The 24,692-nt window shown below is 38.8% G+C and overlaps 1 protein-coding gene across 1 annotated transcript in view; it reads left to right on the top strand.

The window, feature by feature from the left end:
* LOC131044843 (protein REGULATOR OF FATTY ACID COMPOSITION 3, chloroplastic) overlaps nt 1-24,692 on the top strand; it is a 124,077-nt gene that overhangs the window by 7,627 nt on the left and 91,758 nt on the right. The window contains exons 3-4 of the mRNA XM_057978292.2: nt 6,594-6,648; nt 7,129-7,185. Coding sequence (XP_057834275.2) covers nt 6,594-6,648; nt 7,129-7,185 — 112 coding nt within the window. The remainder of the gene's footprint in view (nt 1-6,593; nt 6,649-7,128; nt 7,186-24,692) is intronic.

The following is a 24,692-nucleotide window of genomic DNA, read 5'->3' as shown; positions in this document are numbered from 1 at the left end:
CATCTTCCCTTGTTAATTCAAAAATCCTATTCCTATTCCCATTCATTATGGCTGAATTGTGGAAAAACTTGGTGTTTCGATCCCCTTCCTTGAGCCACACCTCCCTTGATTTCTATCTCCAAAATTGCTCTTCTCTGGCCATCCATTCCGCCAGTTCAGCTTTCAAGGCCTATTCTTTGGTGAATTCTATCTCAGTCATACCTTTCTCAATAACAATCTCATTCAATATCTTTAGTTCCCCTTCAATACGATCCCTTTCAGCAAAGATGTTTTTAAAATGTGTCTTGTTCCATTGCTTCAACTTTCATTTGATGCGAGTAAGCTTTTTGTAGAAAAGGAACATCTTTGATTGGTTACCCACCCACACTTCTCCCCACCATTGTTTGATCAGCTCGGACAGTTCAGGATCTCTTGTCCACATTTTTTCAAATTTGAAGGGGCCCTTATAGTTTGTTGTAGTGAATACAAGCTGTGTAGGGAAATGGTTCGATCCATTGAAAGGTAGAATGGAAGCCACACATTGATTTCCCTCCTCCAGCCAATTACCAAAGAGTAGAAATCTATTCAATTTTTCAGCAATGGATGTGAAGCCCTTCCTCCTGTTGGTCTAGGTAGATTTCCCCTTCATGAACTCTACATCTCTTAATTTATTGAAAACCACAAATTCCTAAAAATCTTGTTGGACCCTAGACCAGCCACTGATGCCCCCCTGCTTTTCAGAACAATTGAGAGTAGCATTAAAATCACCTCCAATGGCAATCTTGTCATCCCTATACACAACCAACACTTCTGAAATTTCCTTCCACACCCTTATCTTCTCTTGCGTAGCAGTTGGTCCATAAACATTAATAACCTTCCAAGATTTATTGCTCTGATGGTCCGTGAAGGAAACCATCATCCAGTTTGGATTGCTCACTAGAAGGGTGCACGATGCCTTCACAGGATTCCAAACCACCCTCAATCCTCCTGACGCTCCGATCGACTCCACAAACAGTCCCTCCCACAGCCTCCAGCTCCTCATTCTTATCCCTTGCTCTTCTTTCCTCCATTTTGTTCTTGAATCAAAGCCAAATCAACTTTACTAGCATGAATTTGACACTTGAAAAGGCTCCATTTGCTAGGGGCATTTAAGCCCCTAGCATTCCCGCTAATGATTTTCATGCTTCCTCGGGAAGGGGTAACTCCTTCCCGTTTCTAAGAATAGTTTGAAAAAGCTTAGTTTGTCCCTTGGCACCACCAACTATTGGCAACTTTGCTTTATTTGTCATGTGGCCTTTCTTTCTGCTAGTTTTGATTTTGAGAGTTTTGATCTCCGATTGGATTTGCTCCAAACCCCTGGCCTCCAGAATCCCTGCTTGATACTCTTCAAAACTATCATCAATCTCTGAATCTGAATTCCCACTTCCCTCTATCTCTTCTTTTGTGTCGTCCACCAGTTTACCCTCCTCAGTCCTGTCCTCCTTTCCCCTTTCTTCTAATCTGATTTGACCCTGTTCCTCTAAAGCTATCTCTTGATCTTGTTTGGAAAAATCTAAATGTACAATCTCTACTTCGAGAACACAACCATCGAGGATAGGTGTAAACGTTGGATTGCTCTCACCTCCAGTGACAGTCTGGGAACCTGCTTGTGCATCCTCTATCTCTTTGGTACTTTCCTAGCCCAAAATCCTACCTCTGAACTCCCAACCTTCCCTTCCTTGATCGTTTGAGCATTTACTCAGCTTACACACCAACCATATTGTTGAGACATGGACCAGCTAGGACTCGAACCTAGGACCTTCCATACGCTGTTGGAGTGCTCTACCATTGAGCTATTGGCCCCTCTTGGACTAGTCCATCGTCAGTCCGGGTGTGGCTTATTTCCAACACCAACAGCCCCCCTTAAGCCACACCTCTCGTGTGCTTGGGGCTCCTAGCCTGGACTTGGCTCTGATACCATGTTGAGACATGGACCAGCTAAGACTTGAACCTAGGACCTTCCATATGCTGCTGGAATGCTCTACCACTGAGCTACTGGCCCCTCTTGGACCAATCCATCGTCAGTCCGGGTGTGGCTTATTTCTGACACCAACACATATCATTTCCAATAATTCCTTTTCCATTTCTGTAAAAGAGCACCCTTGAGGGGACCCCTCATTTGTCCTCATCAAAGGGGATTGAGCAAACTTATATAGCCCTTTTACTGCCACCGCTGAGAAACATTTGTCCTTTCCATGTGCCACTGATTTGCAATTAGGACATAGATCCATTTCATCTTCTCTCCTGATAACCACTTTCCAAGGGCCTGCCTCAAAAACCAATTCTAACTCTTCCGGAATCACCATATTACTAAATACTTAGACTCAAATTCTAAAGTGTGAGCCCCACTTCTGATCCTCCAAAGGAGTATCCATAAAGGTGCATCTACCAATTCTCCCACCAATGTCTTTGATCATTTCTTCTCCCCAGTATTCTGTGGGCAAATTATACAATCTAAACCATATTGAACTCTCTGTGATTGTGAAAGTATAGGGATCGAAATTAGGCACCCAATCAATGAGATGCATCAGAGTGCCATCCAAAAACCAGGGCTTTGATCCTAATGCTTTGATCTTTTCTTCATGAGAATCGAAGGAGACTAGATAAAACTTGTTTGCGAGTGGCCTAACTACCACCTTCCTACCCCACTGGTTATAGCACCATGCCCTAATTTCCTCCCAGTCTTTTAACCCTAGACCTCCCCACTAAATAAACATCACCATTCTAGACAAGAAATCCCTATTCTTTTTGATGGATTCTTCCTCCAAATAGATTGAAAATGGATTGTCATTCGAGGACTTACCGTGGTTTTGTTTTGCCTCTTTGGATGGTCCTTCTTCAATCAACAATCCCTTTCCTTTCTCCTTCTGTGTCCCTAGAATGTTTAAACCAACTTCCTCACTTTTTTCCTCTCTCAAATTCTCTTTCCCATCGACCGCCATTGTATCTTTCCTGAACCACCCATTCTAATTTCTCTGGGAACCCTTCTTCCGCCTAGCTTGCGCTATTCCTCTCCAATTTTCACCCGAGAAACGCAGATTTAGTGAGTTCCAATTATCTTTTGGCCTCACCCACGGGGGTTCCGCACTCCACTTCCTTCCAAAATGTCTCGCTTCCCTGTATAGCCTATAACTCCCTCTTCACCCATGGAAAGTCTGGAACATCTCCCCCTCCTGTCTCGTTGAATTGACCAACTTATCCACCCATCGACCCTTTTCAAAAACCCACTGTGGTCTATGGTTCTCCAAATGAGCTGGGGGAATAGAACTGAAACTTTGCTTCCTTTGCTCCAGTCTAGACCGAGGGTTTCCATAGGCTTGCCACCCTATGATGTGGATAGTTGTTAATTAGATAAACTTATTCATCATTTGTGAAATAAGCTTTAGTAATAAGTTGCATAGAAAGAGTTTTACATGATGTTGCAAGCATCTTCTGTGAAACATCATTAGGATTATTGATTCAAAACATAGATCAGGATTATATAATAACTCCATTTACACTTAAGAGGTAGGAAAACTTAAAAATGATGTGGGTTTCCATAGGGTTTTCATCAAGTTGTTAATTAGATAAACTTATTCATCATTTGTGAAATAAGCTTTAGTAATAAGTTGCATAGAAAGAGTTTTACATGATGTTGCAAGCATCTTCTGTGAAACATCATTAGGATTATTGATTCAAATCATAGATCAGGATTATATAATAACTCCATTTACACTTAAGAGGTAGGAAAACTTATAAATGTCACTAGGGTTGTCTTAAATAAAATTTTGAAATTATTTAATACTTAAAAACATGATATTTAAAGTCTATGACATAAATTGTAAAGCTTTTGGTATAAAACTATGTATAACTTTATTTGCATTGACATTTTGAATCACACTCCATAAATCTAATATGATGCAAAATGTTGATGCAACTAAAGCTATAGATGGTATTCTACCAGAAGCTTTACAATTTATTTAATGCTTTTAAACTTATAAGTATTAATTGCATAAGCAACAACTATTTTCATTGAGGATTATTTGGTCTTCTAAGCATGTAAGTAATTTGTCTCTAGGGGGTTTACATTTAGATCCAAGCTTTGGTTTGTGGATGTATTGACTAGGTGCTGCCCAACTTCTATTGCTTCTTAAGTTTTCTTTTATAAAATGATCCTTTTCCATCAAACTTTCTATGTCCTCTATATGAATTCTATGTTATTTTGCAAGAATGTTTTGCTGTGCAGAACTTTTTACCCTACAACGATGAATGTTTGACAAGTGTTCCTTGCCTCTATTTAAATTTTGTAATGTCCCCTTCTCAACAGTGATCAATTCATTTGGCCATTAGCCTATTCCGGAGGCCCGTAGGCTAGTCGGGAGTAGTAATTAGGGTTTCCTATTTTCTTGGAGGATGCTTTGGCAATTTGGTGGCTTGCATGTTGGAGTTTTACAGTTCTGAATCTAGATTCCCTCTGGGTTTTCAAAGAGCTTTGTGATGGTGTGACATGCAAATGAATCTGAAGACTTTTCCGGACTTACTATTTTTTAGTGAGTTGCGACGGCTGCTCAGAATGTGGTTAAAATGCATTTGGACACCCTTACTATTTTTAGCAGTATGCTATTTTTAGTAGTAATTTTTTTAGAAGGGTTTCAACAGGCCAGTTCAGATGGCTATTTCTGGCAGGTCAGTTTGAGCAGATGGCCTTGCAGCATTCTTGGAGTTATTTTTGGCAGTTCAAAGCTTATGTTGGGCGCTCCATTGTTGAGGTAAAATGTTTTATAAAGTGAAATAATATTTAAGGCATGATGGAAGTCTAAGGAGGAATAAGTTGATTTTATAAATATAATGCACTTTATTACCTTTGGACACCACATTATACTTTATTGATATTTTTGTAAAGTATATTTGCCTCTTTGTTAAGGTCGATTTGGGAAAAAGGAGAAATGAAATGTAAATTTCAAAATAATGTGAAGTGAATGTGCATTTGGGTTTGGCCTCCATTTGGAGGGAATGCTAATTTGAATTTGGAGACACAAAGGCTATAAATAAGAGTGCTGGGTGCTTGTTTTGCATTCATGAATATTTTGTAATGAAATGCTACCGAAATGGAGACTGATTTGCTTCGAGGAATGCATATCTCCTAGCTTGTTCTCGACTTCTTGCTTGAGAGATAGAAACTAGTTGAGCTTGTGAGGCTGTTCTTTACACTGAAGAATAGATGAAGTTCATTGTTAAGGAGTCTTTTGATGTTTTCTGATGTTTTTGGGGTGTTTTGTGAGTTTCTAGGTTGTTGGTTTATTGTGGAGTTGAAAGTGATTTTCATTTATAAGTCTAAGAGGGATTATTTGTTGCTTTTGGGTAATCTCCCATTATTTTCCTATGGTCTAGTTCTCGCTGATTTTCAGGTTCTAATTCAGATATTTGAATTTTATATTGAAAATCACCCCTTCCTCCCAGGTCGTACCATGCCTATGGCTGTCTTGGGAAGCATGCACTAAATTGTTAGATCAAATTTGCAGCTGGGTTTGGGTCTTGTCTTGGTCGCCTCGTCCCTAGGCTTCATTAGAATTTTATTCCAAGTCAATCTGTTGTGTTTTGGAGGAGATAGGAGCATTTGGTGTGTCTTGTGTTGCTGGTCTGTATTTTCAGTTTGCTGGTTAAGTGTATCAGACTTTAGTGTTTGGTGTTTGGGGGTTGTTTCCTTGGTCACGAGCCTTTTTATATCTGGGAAAAAACATTGGATATCATTTGCAGTTGTTGGACAACAATTTTTACTTCATTTGTAATGCATGTTTCATATTGTAATGCTGATTAGTAGTACTAACAACAAACACCATTCTAATTAGTTCCTTATTACCCACTGCATAAGTGGAAGAGGCTGGTTTACCGCCTAGCTTAGTTATCTTATCTTTCCAGTAGTTTGGTTATCAGCTAATAATGTATTGCTCCCACTGCATAAGTGGTTGAGCCTTCCTTTTGAGTTTGAAATCCTCCCACTGAATAAGTGGAAGTGGCAGGCTATACCGCCAAGTTGTTGTTTAAATTTTCAGTATTTTCTTAGCCCACTGTAAAAGTGGAAGTGGCTGGTCTAACCACCATCATGTAATGCTTTCCAATTTTTCATCTTTGCTAACGCTAATGGGTGAAATTGTTGTGTTGAACTTGGGAAAAAACTAAGGGGGTCATTTCAAATTTCTCTTCCCGTTTCTCGAATGGTTCTTCCTATTTTGTCACCTTTACATAATCATTTGGATGTTTTTCATGATTTACCTTGATATATTCTTCCATTTTTCATATAGATACTTGCAAGCTTTCCACTTTACAAATTATTTGCTGTATTCTGGAAAGTGGTGATATCATATTGAGACAATTACTGATGTCCATTCCTATGTGTTATTTTGAAACCCACTTTTTCACTAATAATAAGGTAATATAGTATATTGCATGGCTTCTGTTAATGGCGGAATAGCAGCCGTACTTGTCACAATATATATGTTCGTGTTACATGGTTCAGACTTCAGAGAATGATGCATGAGTGCTTTTCTTTGTTTATTAATGTGGTTAATGCTTAAAATCAATTTTTTCTGTTGTAGAAATCAAGGAAAGCTGCTAATAAGAAATCACAAGTTCCTGACTTTGCAGATGAAGGTAAATTCTTACCTTTTGTTTCCATCTGTCTTTTATCTCTGATAATTAGAGGATGGTGGCTTGAATTTTTTTCATGCTCTTTAACTATGGACTTTTTAGATCAATATTTGTAGTAGTGTGGGATACTGCTAGTCTTTTACTAGATCAGCATAAGGTCTGCTTGTCTTTGGTGAAACAAATTAATTTGGAACTTATTCTCAAGTCACAAGTCATACCTTCTGATCAGTTGCTAGTTTGAGGAGAACCCTCAGTACCATTCCATTTCTCTTGAGTCTTGAGTGCTTAATTACACCAGTTATTGCATGCAACATCTTTTTTCATTTTAAAACCATTTTCTGCTTAATTTCTTGTGATTAAAAATGCCTTAACATTTACCTAATGCCTTAGAATTTTGTTCATGGCATAGTGATGCAATCCTAATTAATATTTTCCACAATTTATCTGGCGGACATTAACTTTGTTCTTTGTAATTGTGTGCAGAAGAGTTAGTAAAATCTCTAGAACTTCAATTTGAGAGTGACATGGACTTGGAAACAAGTAAGTTCCTTCCTGCAGGCTAAAAATAGTTTTCAGTTTCACAGAATATTGCTTTTTTGATTTGACACAAATTCAATATTTGATTTGGCATAATAACATTGAATGTGAACTACACTTTTATGAGTCTGATTTGTGGTAACTGGTAAGTTACATAAACTCATTGTGCACTTTTTGACTGTTAGATTAATGAGTTCCCTCTAAATGAACTTTGATACACCCCTCTATAAGATGTAGAGAACATGTGATTTTATGATAAGACGCTTTGCATGGGAACCTAAACATTCAGTGAATATGTAAACACTAAACATGTACTACTCAATTGACAGTTTCAACTGATACACAAATATATTCTGAATAAATGTCTTTTCCATATTGAATAAGAAAGGAATGAGCCAACCATTTTGATTATATTAGAAATGCAATGGAAACTACTGTAGACACATAAAATTAATTAAATTAATATTTAATTAATTATCCCATGTCGCATAATTTAATTAATTTAACCATGTTAAGCCCTTTAGTCCCTTTAAATTAATTAAATCATATTTAATTAATAACCCCTTTTCATTTCTCCTGAAGTTTAATTTATTTTAATAAATCAAACTCAGCCTTAGGGAATATTCCAATTCTAATCCTAATCCTAATTAGCCAAATTAATTCATAATTAATTAGGCTAATTTTGTGATTCCTACAAACCCACCTGTTAATCCCCCCATTAAGCTTTGGGTCAGCCTTAGGGAATATTCCAATTCTAATCCTAATCCTAATTAGCCAAATTAATTCATAATTAATTAGGCTAATTTTGTGATTCCTACAAACCCACTTGGTAATCCCCCCATTAAGCTAATTAACCCAAAGTCTAATCCTTGTTAGTATTTATTCAATTTTTTATACTACACATCTACCTAAGTCCACATGTGACCCCCCTCACTAGCCCTTTACCTTTTCAACATGTGTCTCACAAGTCATCTCCTACCCACTTTATTTCTTATACATGTCATAGACATGTCCCTTTCATGAGCTTCCCCATGTGTTCTTACACATGTGTGAGCACACTTGCCCTTGCACCCCACTTCTCCTTGTGACACTTGACACAAAGCTAAGCCTTCAAATATGGGACCACACTCCCTTTTAATCTGACCTTTTCATCATCTTTCCAATCTTGGCTGTCCATTTTAGATCTCTGAAATCTATAAATTGGAGCCTTCATTCATCCCAAATAATCCACTTTTCATCATAGTCTTATGCTGCCCTTTTGGTTGCATATCCACTAATCATTGCACTCTTATAATGCCCTTTTGATTCCAAATCCACTCCATTAGCAAACTTATGCTCTTAGTTTGCATCCAAATCCATATCCACATCCACTCATCATTAGTTCGTTATGCAAGTGTGAGCAATTCACATTTCACCTCCATCTATCTCTCCCACTCTTCATTCGTCAACCTCGGAGCAACGTGGTTCGTGAAGATGAGGAGGACAAGGAAGACCAAAATGGCGTAGGGAGCGTCATGAGTGAAGTATTTCCTTATGTTCATGTTTCTTATTTATGCTTTTCATACTTCCTTGATATTGTTTTAAAATGGTTTGATTTGTAATGGTCGCTAATTTTACTAACCGTTTTATGGCTTTACAACTACTTTACTTCTGAGTCTCGGCCCTAATTCTATTAGACCTTGTTGATGTGTTTTTTGTACACATGCGAACACAAAATAAAATACCTAAAGGTACCTTATCCTCTCTTGAACAAAGTTTCCCGATTGCTGAAGATTTCGCCGAAGGATCAATCGAGACAACTCCAAGGTTCTTGTATGTAGGGTCTCTACGTGTGGATAAGCTTCTCGCGGTATGATGTGATTTTGCTGGAATCACAAGGGGACTTACATTCGACGACTTGAACGTTTGATTTGCTTTGGATATTGTTGGAACGCGAGATTTTATTGGTCCTAGATTTTGAAAAAAAAAGGAAAAAGGAGAAGGGTTGAAACGGGATCTATTTCTAATACTAAGAATGTAAGAGCAATGAATGACCTTTGATGAAATTCTAACTAAGTTTTGCTTTGACATCCCAGGACCATCTCCACAAGGTTAGTGCGATCTTCTGAGGAAAGCTTTACGATGTTCAGATCACCGCTACAGGCATGGACACCATCAGACTGATGCATATCAATGAAGAAGCGACAATTGAAGTTAAGCTTAAGCTGAATGATTCCAGTTGACTACACAAGGCAAGTCTGCAATCAACAAACTGCTAGTAGTATGGATATACAAATTTCACCATCGATCATACACATTTTTTCCACTCATCTAATAACATGAAATCAAATTTGAGAAGTATAGAGACCATGCAAATTGTTGAATCGACCCATAGAATTCACCATTTCTTCAATGAAGTTTACAAGTCCTTTACAACATCTTGGAAACAATCTTTGCCTTATCTTTCTATTCTACTCTAACTATTTCCTACTCTCTGACTATTCACTACTATCTATTCTCTATTAACCAACTATTAACTATTAGCTAACTATTCCTTGTTAACTATTAACCTTTTCAAATGAGGAGCCAGGGCTTATATAGAGAACCCTTTACAAACAAACGACTCTGATTGACTTAGAACCAATGGCTAGGATTACAAGATAGAAACCCTAATTAGGGTTTGTTACAACAAACTTCCTTAGCCAATTAGAAAATTACATTCCAAGGGCGAGGACTAATAAGAAGCAGGGGTAGGTACATCGAAGTTTGTGCCGCCTTCGATAAATTAGATACATTGAATCTGGTCCTGCTGAGGTGGACCAATCCAACTGGAGGAATGATGATTGGGATGCCACCTTGTCTGACACTTGTAACTTGGTAGATGTTCAATTTGATGATGCTGATAAACTAACTTTAATTAACTCTTCTGAAACTATCTGCTTCTTCAACAGACCCTTGCTTTGACCTCCTTTGTCTTTGATGTGCTAGATGGATAGTGTACCTTTCCTTGAAATGCTGGCATCGCCTTTCTTTGTCATCTTGTGGTTCCTTAGTGTGGCAAAGTGAAGGTAGCTGGTGAATTGGTCGTCCTTGATGATGCTAGACTGGAAGAGGTTGTCCCTGATGATGCTGGGCTGGAGGAGGTTGTCCTTGATGATGCTGGACTGGAGGAGGTCGTCCTTGATGATGCTGGACTGGAGGAGGTCGTCCTTGCCCTGGCCTGGTCTTCTTTCATCTGCAAAACAAACCAAAAGATGATTAAGGACACATAACAAATTCATTTCAACATAGCATTTTCCACCTCAAATCATCAAGAAGAAGATATTAAAATGAAGCTTGCTCAAGATTCTCCCCAGGGACAGGCCCTATAAGAATTTCACCCTGGACCCTTTGGAAGGGTCAGGAGCGAATTTTCTATTCTAGGATGATTCTATCACTTGTTTACTCCAAAACTCCTCCCAAGGCAAACATATGATAGCTTTCCTTCCTCCAGAGCCCAAGGATTCATGCCTTGACCTTTATCATGAGCAAGTTAGGTGAAATTTAGAATTTCACTCTGGACCCTTTGGAAGGGTCAGGAGCGAAATTCATGTTTTAGGTCTCAATTCTTCATTTCCCTCACTTCAATTCATCTTGCAGGGCAAAGAATACCTCCCTCCACCTTCAAACCTGCCACAGGTTTCAAAGTTTAGCTTCACTCAAGGAGAAAATGGTTGATTTAGAGAATTTCGCTCTGGACCCTCTGGAAGGGTCAGGAGCGAAATTCAAGTTTTAGCTTAAAATTTGTATTTTTGAAGGCAACAAACCATTCAAGGGCAATCCTAGGAGCATCCCCAACTTGGTCTAGGCCTGGCTTGGCACAAATTTTTGGAGGATAGGATGGGTTTTAGGATTTTCGCTCTGGACCCTTTGGAAGGGTCAGGAGCGAAAATCTTGTTTTGAGCTCATTTCTTCATATTTGATGACTCTTGGCAATTCAAGGACATGCCTAAGGACACCTTTAATCTTGATCCACACTAGACTTGGCATAAAATTGAGGAAAAAAGAGAGGTTTGGAGAATTTCGCTTTGGACCCTTTGGAAGGATCAGTAGCGAAATTCACACTCTAGGCTTGACATTTCATTTCTTGAACTCCAATCTACATTGCCAAGCAAAAATACATCACTCCACTTCCATATATGCCATAGGAACCAAAGTTTTGACCTCATCCGAGGAGAAAATAGGTGCTTTGAAGAATTTCGCTTTGGACCCTTTGGAAGGTTCAGGGGCGAAATTCATGATTTGAGCTTATTCCTCCATCTTTTCAACTTTAATTCTCCTTCAAAGGCAAGGTCAAGCCACCTCCCTTCTATGTATGCCATGAAAGCCAAGGATTTAACTTATTTTGAAGGGAAAATAGGTGATTATAGGAATTTCGCTTTGGATCCTCTGGAAGGGTCAGGAGCGAAATTCTTGATTTGGCTCAATTCCTTCAAGCTTGATGATCACCAATAAGTCAAAGTCATGCCTCAAAACATCTCCCAACTTGACAATACTCTAGCCCACATCTGACTTAGCATAAAATTGGGAAAAAAGGTATTTTTGTGAAATTTCGCCTTGGACCCTTTGGAAGGGTCAGGAGCAAATTTCCCTTTTTAGACTTGATTTTTCATCCTTTCAATCCCAATCTTCATTGCAAGGTAAAATTTCATCCCTCTTCACCCAAGGACCAAGGTTTTAAGCCCAAGCAAGGTTAAAAAATTAGGTTTGCAAGGAATTTCGCTCTGGACCCTTTGGAAGGGTTGGGAGCGAAATTCACCCTCCAGGCTACAATCCTCACTCTACAATGCTTCAAACATTTTCAAAGGCAAAAAACATGTCCATTCTTCCTCTCATCATGCCTTGGATATTAAAATTTGGTCAAACAAGGAAGGGAATGAGGTCTAGGAGGATTTTCGCTCTAGACCCTTTGGAAGGGTCAGGAGTGAAAATCATGATTTGGGCTAGATTGTTCATTTTTCAAACTTCAATCTTGTTTTGGGAGCAAACATAGACCATTCTCCTTGCATCTCCATCTTGGTCCTATCTTTGGCAAAGTGGAAAATGAGTGCTTTCAAGAATTTCGCTCTGGACCCTTTGGAAGGGTCAGGAGCGAAATTCACCCTCTAGGCTAGAATTCTTCATCTTTTCACCTTGACTCACTCCCTAAGGCTAGAACATTAAAAAAAAAACACCTCCTAACATGCCTTAGAAACTAGGAATTTGGCCTTGATAAATGAGAATTTGAAGTTTAAAGGGATTTTCGCTCTGGACCCTTTGGAAGGGCCAGGAGCAAAATCCCTATCCTTGGCTAGTTTCTCACTTCCTTTCATCTCATTCCCTTTCAAACTTGATCAAATCAACTTCCTCTTTTTGCAATCAAGACAATCCACCACCCAACCGGCACCAAGCAAGGTTAAACTAGGCTTGTAAGGCCAAAAGAAGGCTAAATGGAGGATTTTGCTCTGGACCCTTTGGAAGGGTTAGGAGCGAAATTCTCCTCCCAGTTTGATTTTCATCATCCCAAGGTCTAAAACCTCCTCTCTAAGGCAAACATGTATTAATCCTTCTCAATTATGCCTCAAAAGTGAACAATCTTGGTCATATCCTTGAGCAAAGTGGAGAAAAGGTAGATTTCGCTCTGGACCCTTTGGAAGGGTCAGGAGCGAAATCCATGCCTTAGGTTCAAATCTTCATCTCTTAATGCTTTCAAACACTTCTTAGGCAAGAACATATCAAAACCTTCACCACATGTCCAAGGAACAAGACTTTTAGTGCAAATAAGGTGAAGAATAGGTGTCTTCTTGGAATTTTGCTCTAGACCCTTTGGAAGGGTCAGGAGCGAAATTCACCTTTTGAGCTAATTTCTCACTTATTTTCCCCTCTTCATACCTTGGACAAACTTCATTAGGTTTCCTTCCATCATGACCACAAGAATTTGCTCTTCAAGTTGACATCTAGCCCAAGAATTTGGTGAAAAATAGGGTTTTACATGAATTTCGCTTTGGACCCTTTGGAAGGGTCAGGAGCGAAAATCATGTTTGGGCTCAAATCCTGACTTCATTTTCACATTTCTTCATTCAAACAAGTGCCTTTTCCTTCATTCAAACCTAGGAAAGGAGTAGCTTAGAGCCCGGGTCGAGGTGGAGTGTCTTGTAGAGAAATTCGCCCTGGACCCTTTGGAAGGGTCAGGAGCGAAATCCTCATTTTGGGCTTAATTCACCTCCTTTTCCACTTGACTTTGCCTTAGTCTTGATCTTTGATTCATTCCTTCCATGTCTTAGCCAAATTTGCTCAACCACTCACTGACTTCCTTGAACTCAAACGAGACACCACTAGCAAAACTAAGCCTAAGGAAGACCTTGAAAGAAACCCTAACTTGGAGCATCTACTGACTCATCCTAGCTCAAGCAGAGCCTGTTATCCAGCGATCCCCCTGACAGCACTCATCATGCAAAGGCTAACAGACAAACCCTAAAAACCTAGAAAGCAAACCCTAGAAAGCAAAAAGAGTAGGGGTCCTGTTGATGTGTATTTTGTACACGACCAAACACAGAATAAAATACCTAAAGGTACCTTATCCTCTCTTGAATAAAGTCTCCGAATGCTGAAGATATCGCAAAAAGGATCAATCAGAAGGACTTCAAGGTTCTGCTTTGTAGGGTCTCTACTCGCGGATAAGCACCAGTGGTCGTTGTGTTTGCTGTTTCTTCAAGGGGCCTTACGTACTTTCAAAGAAAGCTTGTCCGTGTTACTATCTTTCCAAATGAGGAAACAGGATTTTCCTAATACTAACAGATTTTCAAAAAAGGTCAAAAGATAAAGGGTGTCAAGGAAGAGATATTTAAATTAATCCTAAGAATGACTTGATGAAGGCTGGTCTTGATAAGATTCTACCAATTTCAGCATCGCCAAAGGATTACAACTCCATTGGAATTGGTGCGATCTTCTAAGGGTATTCACGATTTTCAAATTACCAAGGAGATAGATACTATCAGGGAGATACGTACCAATACTTCCAACGATAATTGAACTCTTAATCAATTTCAATGTTTCCAGTTGACCACACAAGGCGTTCTTACAATCAATAAGAAGCTAGTAGTTTGGAATATGAGTCTTATCAAGGATCAGGCACAACATTCGTCCTTCAAACTTAAAATCTAAATGATATTTCTACTAAGAGTGATTCAAGAAGATAAACAACCATGAAGATAGCCACAAGGATTGCAACAAAACACCATAACTTCAATATTTCATTGATCTCATAGCCAAATAACAACAATTGTTCAACTTTCTCTCTTCACTACTCAAATTTGCTACTAACAAAATTAAACTTATTTCTCTCCAACTTTCTAACTTTTTCTCTCTGTCTCTCTAACTCTTTAAAATGAAATGAGTGAGGGCTTATATAGCATCCTCAAATACAATGAATGGCCCGGATCAATTTGAGATCAATGGCCAAGATTTTACAATGAAAACCCTAATTAGGGTTTGTTACAACAAACTCAATTCTGGCCAATGAAATAATTGCATTATTTGGACACGTCTTCTCTGGAATATTCGACCAATGGAGAACCGGGGTAGGTACATCGAAGTTTGTGCCATCTCCCATGAGTCAGGTACATTGAATCTGGACACGCCAAGGTGGACCAATCCGACTGGAGGAGTGATGACTGGGATGCCACCTTGTCCGACACTTGGTTGATGTTCAATTTGATGATGTTTAGAAGCTAACTTTAATTAACTCTTCTGAACCTATTGGCTTCTTCAACGGACCCTTGCTTTAACCTCGTTTGTCTTTGATGTGCAGGATGGATGGTGTACCTTTCCTTCAAATGCTGGACTGGAAGAGGTCGTCCTTGATGATGCTGGGCTGGAGAAGGCCATCCTTGATGATGCTGGACTGGAGAAGGTCGTCCTTGTTGATGCTAGATTGGAGAAGGTCGTCCTTGTTTTGGTCTGGTCCTGTGGAGGTCATTATTTGATACCTACACAAAAGTTTAAAGTTAGGGTTTGATCATAATATCTTAAGGTATAGGATTCAAGACCTTTCAAGGGAATAATTTAGATATTAATTTGAAAATGACATGATAAATCCAAGAATTATGAATTTTCAAATTAATTATGAATGGAAATCAGATTTTACTAGACTTAGATTTTTAAAGATTGCTATGAAAATCAAAATAAACCTTGAATAAAAACTTCAAAAATCTGATTCTTCATACCTCCTCTTTGAATGCTTAACTATCAACCTTGGAAAATGAATAAAAGGAGATCAGAATTTGCTGGATAAGGACTGAATTTCTGGTCTTCCTTTGGATGAACTATGCTTCAATCAGCCTTCAAAAAACTTCGCCTTCCACTAACCTCCAAACACTTAGCAAATTCTGGAAATTATCCTCCAACTTAGCAAGAAATTTGCCTCTAAATCAGGTAGAATTCGCTCCTCTAATCTGCTCTTCAAATTCACATGAGAAGAATTGAATGAATGATTTACATTTGCTACAATACATCTCCCTTATATAGGGCGCTCACCCTAATTCTCCATGAGGCCGACTTAGCAAATTAGCAATAAAATAAATCAAAATCCCTTTCAAAGGATGGCCTACTTGCTTAAAAAAAACCAAAATAATAGGCTTGAGCGCTCACCTTAATTTTTTATTTTTACAATTAATTTCAAGGCTTGAAAGGTGAATTTTTTATTTATTTTAAGGCTTAAAAATTAATTAATTAAATTGCAAATGCCTTAATTCATGTGAACTTGATTTAGCTTCCCAAATGTCTTGAAATTGGCAAATTTAATGAAAATTATTGGCTAGCTTAGGAATGTCAAGGTTTGATCAAGGCTTAATAAAGCTTCTTTCCTCCTTAGGCATCAAAATATCCAAAGTGATGGTTTGAACCCCTTATCTTGACTTGCTCACTTCATAAATCAAAATCTTCACAACCTCGATTTGCAAATTCCGATGTCCTTGTCTTCACAATCTTGTAACTTGCCTTTGACTCAATCTAACAAGGTTGAATGATAGGCCTTTTGATGATTTCGCCCTAGACCCTTTGGAAGGGTCAGGAGCAATTTTTCTAATTAGGACTTGAGTACCTTGTTTTCTTGACTCCAAAATCTTCCGGAAGGCGAGCTCATGTTTGTTTTGACCTAATCAAAGTCTTGCATTTCAAATTTTAGCATTTCACATGAGTAAATTAGGTGAAAAATGTGAATTTCGCCTTGGACCCTTTGGAAGGGTCAGGAGCGATTTTCTCTTTTTAGGTCAAAATTGACCTTAGTTTGATCATTGACCTCCTCCAAGACAATTTCCAGGATCTATTCATCTCACCTACTGAGTTGACTCATCAATATTTTGAAGGAAATACCACCCTTTTGGGAATTTCGCTCTGGACCCTTTGGAAGGGTCAGGAGCGAAATTCACTTCTTAGGTCAATTTTCTAGTCTCCTTCACTTCAATTCATCAAAACTTGCTCAGTTTGAATCCACTTCTCAACTTACTATCATTGATTTGATCTTCACAAGGTGAAAAAGGTCAATTTTGCTCAACAACCTAGCCAGGGTCAGGACCTATCTTGAATTTCGCTCTGGACCCTTTGGAAGGGTCAGGAGCGAAATTCTCTCTTGAGCTCAAAATTCACATTTTTTGAAGGTCCAAATCTTTCCAAGGCATTCTAAATGGCTTCTTTCACTATAGTTCAGGCCTAGCTTTACTTAAATTTTGGAGGAAAAGGTGACTTTAGGGTTTTTCGCCCTGGACCCTTTGGAAGGGTCAGGAGCGATTTTCTTTGCTTGGGCTTACTCCTCCATCATTTTATCTTGAATCCATCACTCAAGGCTAGGAAATAGTCCTCTTCTTTCACCCAATCCAAGTTTGATTTGTTTTTGCAAGGCAAAATAGGGGATTTTAGGATTTTCGCTCTAGACCCTTTGGAAGGGTCAGGAGCGAAAATCTTACTCTGACCTAGAATCATCACTTTTGGAAGCCAACATCAACTCAAAGGTGGTCTCAAGGGCAATTTCTACCTTGGTCTAGTCTTGTCTTAGCATAAACTTGAAAGGAATACATAGGTTTTAGGATTTTCGCTTTGGACCCTTTGGAAGGGTCAAGAGCGAAAATCAGGTTTTAGGGCAATTTTCCCATCCTTTCATCTTCAAATCACCTCCAAGGCATAGAACATCTTGCCTCACTCCTCTCCAAGTCATGAAAACCAAAATCTTGTCTTAAATTGCAAGGAAAAAAGGAGAATTTAGAAATTTCGCTCTGGACCCTTTGGATGGAAGGGTCAGGAGCGAAATTTTCATTAGGATTCAAAACTTTCCTTCTTAGCAACCAAAATCCACTTTAAGGCAAACCAAATGCCTTCTCACACCCTTGTCTAAGTTTAATTTTGTCCAAAGTTTGGAAGAAAAGATGACTTTGAGGATTTTCGCTCTGGACCCTTTGGAAGGGTCAGGAGTGAAAATCTCTTCTAGGCTCAATTCCTTCATCTTTCATGATTTCTTGCAACTTCAAGTCACTCCCAGGGGCAATTCCTTCTTGATTTTACCTTATCCCACACTTGACTTAGCAAACCTTTGATAGCAAAAAAAAGTTTTGAGAAAATTCGCCCTGGACCCTTTGGAAGGTTCAGGAGCGAAATTCTCAATCTTGACCAAAAATCTTCATTTTTTCAACTTGAAACTTCTTTGCAAGGTAGGATTTCATGTTTCATTGTGCTAGGAATAAAGTTTCATGTCCAAGAAAGGCTAAAAATAGGTTTACAAGGAATTTCGCTATGGACCCTTTGGAAGGGTCAGGAGCAAAATTTCCTTTCCTGGCCAGAATCCTTCATTTTCACAACTTCTAAACATGCCCAAGGATTTCAATATGTTCATTCTTCCTTTCATCATGTCTTGGACACCTCAATTTGACCAAACCAAGCAAGAAATGTCTCTTATAGAGATTTTCGCTCTGGACCCTTTGGAAGGGTCAGGAGTGAAATTCTCCATTTGGGCTAAATCCTTCATTTTTTCAGTTCAAAACAACCTCAAGAGGCAAAAGTAAGTCATTCTTTTTCCATCCATGTCAAAAAACTTGGCCTTCTTTAATGCAAAATAAGAGCTTTTGGGAATTTCGCTCTGGACCCTTTGGAAGGGTCAAGAGTGAAATTTCCCTTCTTGTCCAAAATTCTTCATTTTCTCATGCTTTCAAATCTTCAAAGGTGACAAGAATGTCCAACCTTGCTTCCAAGATACCCTGCACATCAAAATTTAGCCAAAGTTAGGGAGAAATGAGCTTTAAGAAGATTTTCGCTCTAGACCCTTTGGAAGGGTCAGGAGCGAAAATCTCATTCCTAACTAAATTGCTCATTTTTCAAGCTTCAAACCATCTCACAGGGCAAAATTAGATCATTCACTACATTAGGAACAAGGTTCTTAATCCACTCAAGTCAAGAAACAAGGTTTATGATGAATTTCGCTCTGGACCCTTTGGAAGGGCCAGGAGCGAAATTCTCCTTTAGGTCGAAATCTTGTCCTTCAAAATCCACCAACTACATCTCAAGGCAAGATCAAATCAATCCACCCTCAAACATGCTCTAGAAAGCAACACTTAGCCAAAACTGAGAAGAAAAGGTGGTCTAGAAGGATTTTCGCTCTGGACCCTTTGGAAGGGTCAGGAGCGAAATTTATATTCCTCACCTTGGTTCATTTCATTTCCTTCCTACAAAACTCTCTCAATCATCATCAGGTGCATTCGCTCATCAGTTTCTGAAATAACCACTCCGATCTCCCTCTGATCACTGACTTTGCTCAATCGACTCAGACCTGGAAGCAAACAGGACTCTAACAAAAAAACCATCAAACTGGACCTACCCGGACCTTAGACCTATCCACCCTGCTCTTCAATCTCACCATCCTGATTCTCCTGAAAGGAATACTTCATTTAAGGTTCCAGATAGACGACTAACGACCTCCCAAAACTAGGCTAGACTCAGCTTGAAAGAAACCCTAAACTAACCAGCCCAGGCAACCACTCACTCACTCCAAACCCAGCAAGCAGAGAGAAAAACTAACAAAGGGAAAGCAAAACCCTAAGAAAAAGAGGGGGTCCCCAGCCTGATGGGGCGATGTGTGAAATGGTCACAACAGGTCCCCATTTGCAATGGGGCGATGTGTGAATACGTCACAACAGACCCCAATACATAATTTCAACTGTTATAATTATTGTTTTTGTTGTCAAGTCCAATTTTCCTTCCTGATTTTATCTTAATACTCATTTTTGCTGATGCTTGTTTTTGTTTTTGTTTCTCAATACTCCTGAAGACGTTATTATCGTTATTATTGAAACTAAAATCCTCCAGCTGCTTCAAATCTCATAATGAAGGTGAAATTGAAATAAAATTTTAAAACTAGACAGAAAATCTGAATAACTACACAATTTTTTTTTGAGAAATCTGTATTATAGCTGGAAAAAGCTGAAATTTCTCCTTCTAAAGAAATGAAATCCATAAATGCTAAGGAGAAGAAATCTGTAAGTGATCCAAGATGTGAACATTAACTATTTGTCTTTAGGAAAATCGAATCACAAAACAGGAAATACAGCTGAAAATATTTGAACATGATATTAGAGAGGAGTACTTCCTGAGAATGCATGTATCCCAATTCAGGTCCAAATATCCAAGGCAGTATGACTGCTGTAGTAAAGTCACCTTAATGATTTAGTAGTTATTTGTGATGTATGGGTAATCATCCTGAATAACATAATATTATAATTATTATGTGGTGTTATTACTGTGCAATCATGTTTCAGTTTTTCAACATTTTGTACACTCCTCCATTTCCAATATGGTATGAGGGTTTTCCAGTGTTCTGTAAGTTCTTTTATCTCCAATATTGTATCAGGGCAGTTTTACTGTCTCTTCTTTTGGCGGCTTGTCCCTGGCCTTAATTGGCTGGGTTGTGGTTCTTGCGCCATTACATTGAAAAAATTAGAGTGCTCATAGCAAGCTTGCGCTTTGAATACATTAGCATGGAATACTGCAATAGGAGCCTGGTCCTGTTTTGTGGGCCTTTGGGACTGAAGTAATGATTAATAGGGACTATCGGGGGCAATCATATTTCATTTTCAGAGGTAAAATTCTTGGATTTATGGAAGACAAACCATTGCGAAAGCATTTGTGAAGGATTTTTTCATTAATCAAGAACAAAAGTTGAAGACTTGAAGGCGATTGGATATTGTCCTAGTCTCAACCATAAATGACATTGACCAAAGATTGATGGATGTTTCTCTAAGGAATCTGGTAGCACTTTTGAGAAATAAGAGTGTTTGGGTTCTGAGGGGAGTATGTTTGTGTTGATGTGTGTTTTATGCACATGCAAACATCGGAATAAAATACCAAAGTACGTAACTTTAACCTCTCTTGAACAAAATCACCTCAAAGGCTAAGGGTAAGATCAACTAAAATGATTCCAAGGTTTCTACAGTTAGGTCTTGATGAGTGGGTAACTCAATGGTCGATGTGAATTGCTGTTTTCACTTGGGGACTTACACAATTGTTCAAATCAACTTCGCTTATCATGAATATGGAATGGGTGTGTTGATAACTTAGGATTTATCAATGAATCTCTAGACTTAATTCTAACAAGACTTTCTAAAAAAAATGGCAAAAGGGAATAGGGTTCAAGAATTCTATTCTAAAACCTAGAATGCAAGAAATGATGAACAAATTTAGTGGAATCAAACTAGGCAGGGTCTCACCATCAAGTCGAACAGATTTTGGCACGAGCTTAGTGCAATCATCTAAGGTATATCTCATAGATTTTCAAATTACTACCATCAAACATTGATACCATCCAAGTTGATGCATAACAATGGGCGTATAATAATCGAAGTTAAGCTTGCATAAATTTCCAGTTGACCACGCACGACACACTTACAATCAACAAGAGGCTAGTGGTATGGATAAATGGATTCCACACAAATACATTCAACAAATCTTTCATTCAATCTAACAAACATTGAAAGCAAATTCTAATCTAAAATTCTAATCTAACTTGGAGGAATTGAGAACCTTGAATGCAAAACAACACATAAACAAAAATCACCATCAAGTCGAACAATGATTTCTATTCAAATATGTAGCATCTACTAACAATTCTCAAAAATCTCTCTCTTACAAATGAGAGGCACTAGGATATATATAGAGTCTCATACAAAATGGATGGCCAAGATTCAATCAAAATCAAGGGCCAAGATCATGCCAACACAGCTCTAAAATTGCCCTAATTAGGGTTGCATAAAAAATGGAGCCACCAACATATGGCCCAATAGAAAGACACCTAGTCATCAAATAGGGAATCTTCTAGAAGATTTTGCCCTGCATCTCTCTCTCACAACATAATCCAAAAATTTAGCCAATACAGAATCTAACTCCATGGAAATGTTGGGTAAAGCATCCTACTGTAGATCAATCACGTCCAATGCATCCGAGCAAGCATCCAAAGTGTTCTCCCAATCTGGCATGAGCTTCTGCAAATTGTGAACAGGAATCAATAAAGACACTAAGTCATCTATCTAACTCTTCTTCAAAGAGTCCAACTGATTCAAGTACATGAACTTCATCTTGTCTCTCAATTCAATTAAGTGTAAACCACTGGCATCACTGACATCAACTCCCAATAACTCCTCAATTGAGGCAAGGATCTTCGATTGAATATCATGAATCGATCCCTCCATCTGTGAACAATCCTTTTGTGCATGCTCATAAGTTGATTTCCTTATGGCCAATGAACAATGCCAGCCATGGAAATCGTATCTATCTCCATCATGCACAATATTCTCTCTGATCAATGTGGACATAGGAACTCTCTTCAAAACTCTGAGGCATGGAATAGTCTTCTCCTGAATAGATCAAAATTCCTCCCAAACTCCCTCCAAATACTGTATCCTGAATATTAGTGCCGTTGTCCTATCAAAAGCCTGGACAAAATGAGTAAGGAAATCATCCGCCTGTCTCTTAGTATCTTCAATCCATTTCTCCACCTCCGAGACTGTACCTCTCGCTGCCTCATAATGTGTATGTAGTCCACAATCAACTGCAATAGGGGAAATAAGGGTGGGATTCTCATGCCTTATCCTTGCAATATATTCTCTAAGTCTGATATTTTCTTCTTTGTACTCCTCTTTCTTTGCTATCTCCTTGTCCAATCTCGCTCTAATTGCATTGAGAGTATCGCCAACCTCCTAGAATACCTGCTCCTTTGTAGTACGGCCAAGGGCAACTGAAGTAATCTGGAAATCCATGGGAGTAGCACCATCCTTTGTCACATCTCCAACTGGAACAACCACCTGTGCCACTCGCATGCCAGTCTCATCTCTAGCTATGCGTGACAAAATCTTAGCTTTCTTTGGTTCTTTCTCTTTGTTGCTCCTTGCTAAGTAGTCATCAATATATTCAATCGATTGCACCTCCACCATCTTCTTCCTTTTCTCCATACTCTTCATTAGCCAATCAGGATAGCGGCCATCTCCATACCATCATCGAGACACATCTCTCAATCAAGCTCCCTCAATGCTAAGATATCATCATCATCATCATCATCAGGATTATCCTTAGTCAAATCATATACATTCTTTCCCAAATTGACCTTCAAAAGGATAGTAGGAGATCCCGACTAATCATCATCTTCATTAGGTGGTGCGGATGTAGCCGTGGCATACAAGTCTTGAACACTCTCTAGTAATATCACTGTGTTGGAACATTGTTCAATCCCCTTGCTCGGTTCTAGCACTTCAACTTCCTTGATTGATGAGACACTGAGGGAAGGTGAAGGAATGATAATCTTTTGCTTCTTCTTCTTTACCTCCTCAACCTTCTTCTCTCGAGCCCTGACTTCTCCTAGTGTGTTCTTCCTTCGCTTGGAAGCTTGACTCTCTTCATCCGCATGAATCCTTACACCACTGATAGTTCTTTGATCATCTTTGGAAGCGGACTCCTTCTGTTTCATCTTTTCATATGTGAAGGTAACACTCATGTCAACTAACTTGTTCATCTGATTGTCTACCCATCCTTGGGAGAAACTCAAGACCTCTCACATCAATGCATTCAAATCTGTCATTTCTTGTTCTCACCAATTAGGCAATAGAATCGCCTTCTTCATTTCATTCTCATATTGTGGATGCGTATGATCCTTGTCATATAATATTTGATTAGGAATGAGGAAAAGTCCACACTTCCTCATGAAATCCATGGACATTTGGGACCACATTCTTCTTTTCACTGCCTGCTCGTCCATCAGGCTGGCCTAATAATCCTCTATGTCTACCTTGTGGATGAACTTATCTCCCTTAATCCTTCCAACTTTCTTATCTGGATCAAATCTTTCTCTTTTCTTGTATGTTGCAAATCGATAAAATGCAAGTTCTTCAATCGCTGTGCTAGCTGCTGCGGGGGATTGGCAAACTTCCAATGTCTTCTCTACCGAAATAGGAAATGTCATCCCTGTTCTATGTTTGTCCTTTTGGATACAATCAAACTCCATAAGCTATCTCACCACCTCAAGTAATATCATTCTGTCTGTAGGATACCTAGGAAGCTTGTAAGGTTCGGATTGAAATCCATGAATCCTTAGGTATGTGAAAGTGGGAAGCTGCATGTATCACGATCCATATTTCTCTATCAGCTTTGTTGCCTTCTTGGACAATGTTCTATGGATTCCGCCTTGCAACATCCGTGTTATGTACATAGTAAATGCATCATTCACTCTCTTATAATCTTCAATTTGATACATGTTCAGCTGTGGATAACACTCATAGCTCCTGTATTGCCTTTGTCCATTCCCGACTTCACCTCTGCATATCAATCCCTTGTAGGTAACAAATCGTGCAAGGAGGTACACCAAATAGGAAGTCATGGCGAATGACCTGGATCTCTCCACATTCCTCAGCTGAAAATCCAAATTGTTACTTATGATTTTAGACCAATTAATGAACGTTCCTTTCAGACAATCCTGGATGAAATAGAACATCCATCCATCATATATTGCACCCTACGACATCCACATCACTCGGTTAAGCGGGAATACTAAATTACTATATTCATCTTTGGAGTTTGTGCACATGAGTGTCTTGGGAGCCTTGGAATGATGAGTTCTAGGATCGATCATCCACTCCTTGTTCACTACGGTCTTGCATGCATCCATCTTCTTCTTATATCTTTCTTCATATTCATCCTTGGTTCTATCTTTCATGTCTGTGCCAAGTGGAATTCTGAACACCTCAACAATAACATCCTTAGCAAGGTAGGCAATGATGGCACCCTTAGGAGTCTTGATCATTCGGGAGCGAGGATCATAATGTAATGTCCTTCACCAATTCTGATATAAATTTCAGACTTTTACCCCTTGGAGAATTTCGTCAAATGCTTGGCATATGACTGGTTCAAAGTATTTCAGACTTGTCTTGACATTATAAACCTTTGTTTCAACAAATAGGTGACTTGCAAAACATAAAACTACCATCTAAGAT

This window comes from Cryptomeria japonica, chromosome 1 (genome assembly GCF_030272615.1).
Source record: "Cryptomeria japonica chromosome 1, Sugi_1.0, whole genome shotgun sequence".
In the NCBI taxonomy this organism is placed as follows: Eukaryota; Viridiplantae; Streptophyta; class Pinopsida; order Cupressales; family Cupressaceae; genus Cryptomeria; species Cryptomeria japonica.
The sequence above is the reverse complement of the archived record's forward strand: the minus strand, read 5'-3'. Positions and strand labels throughout refer to the sequence as shown.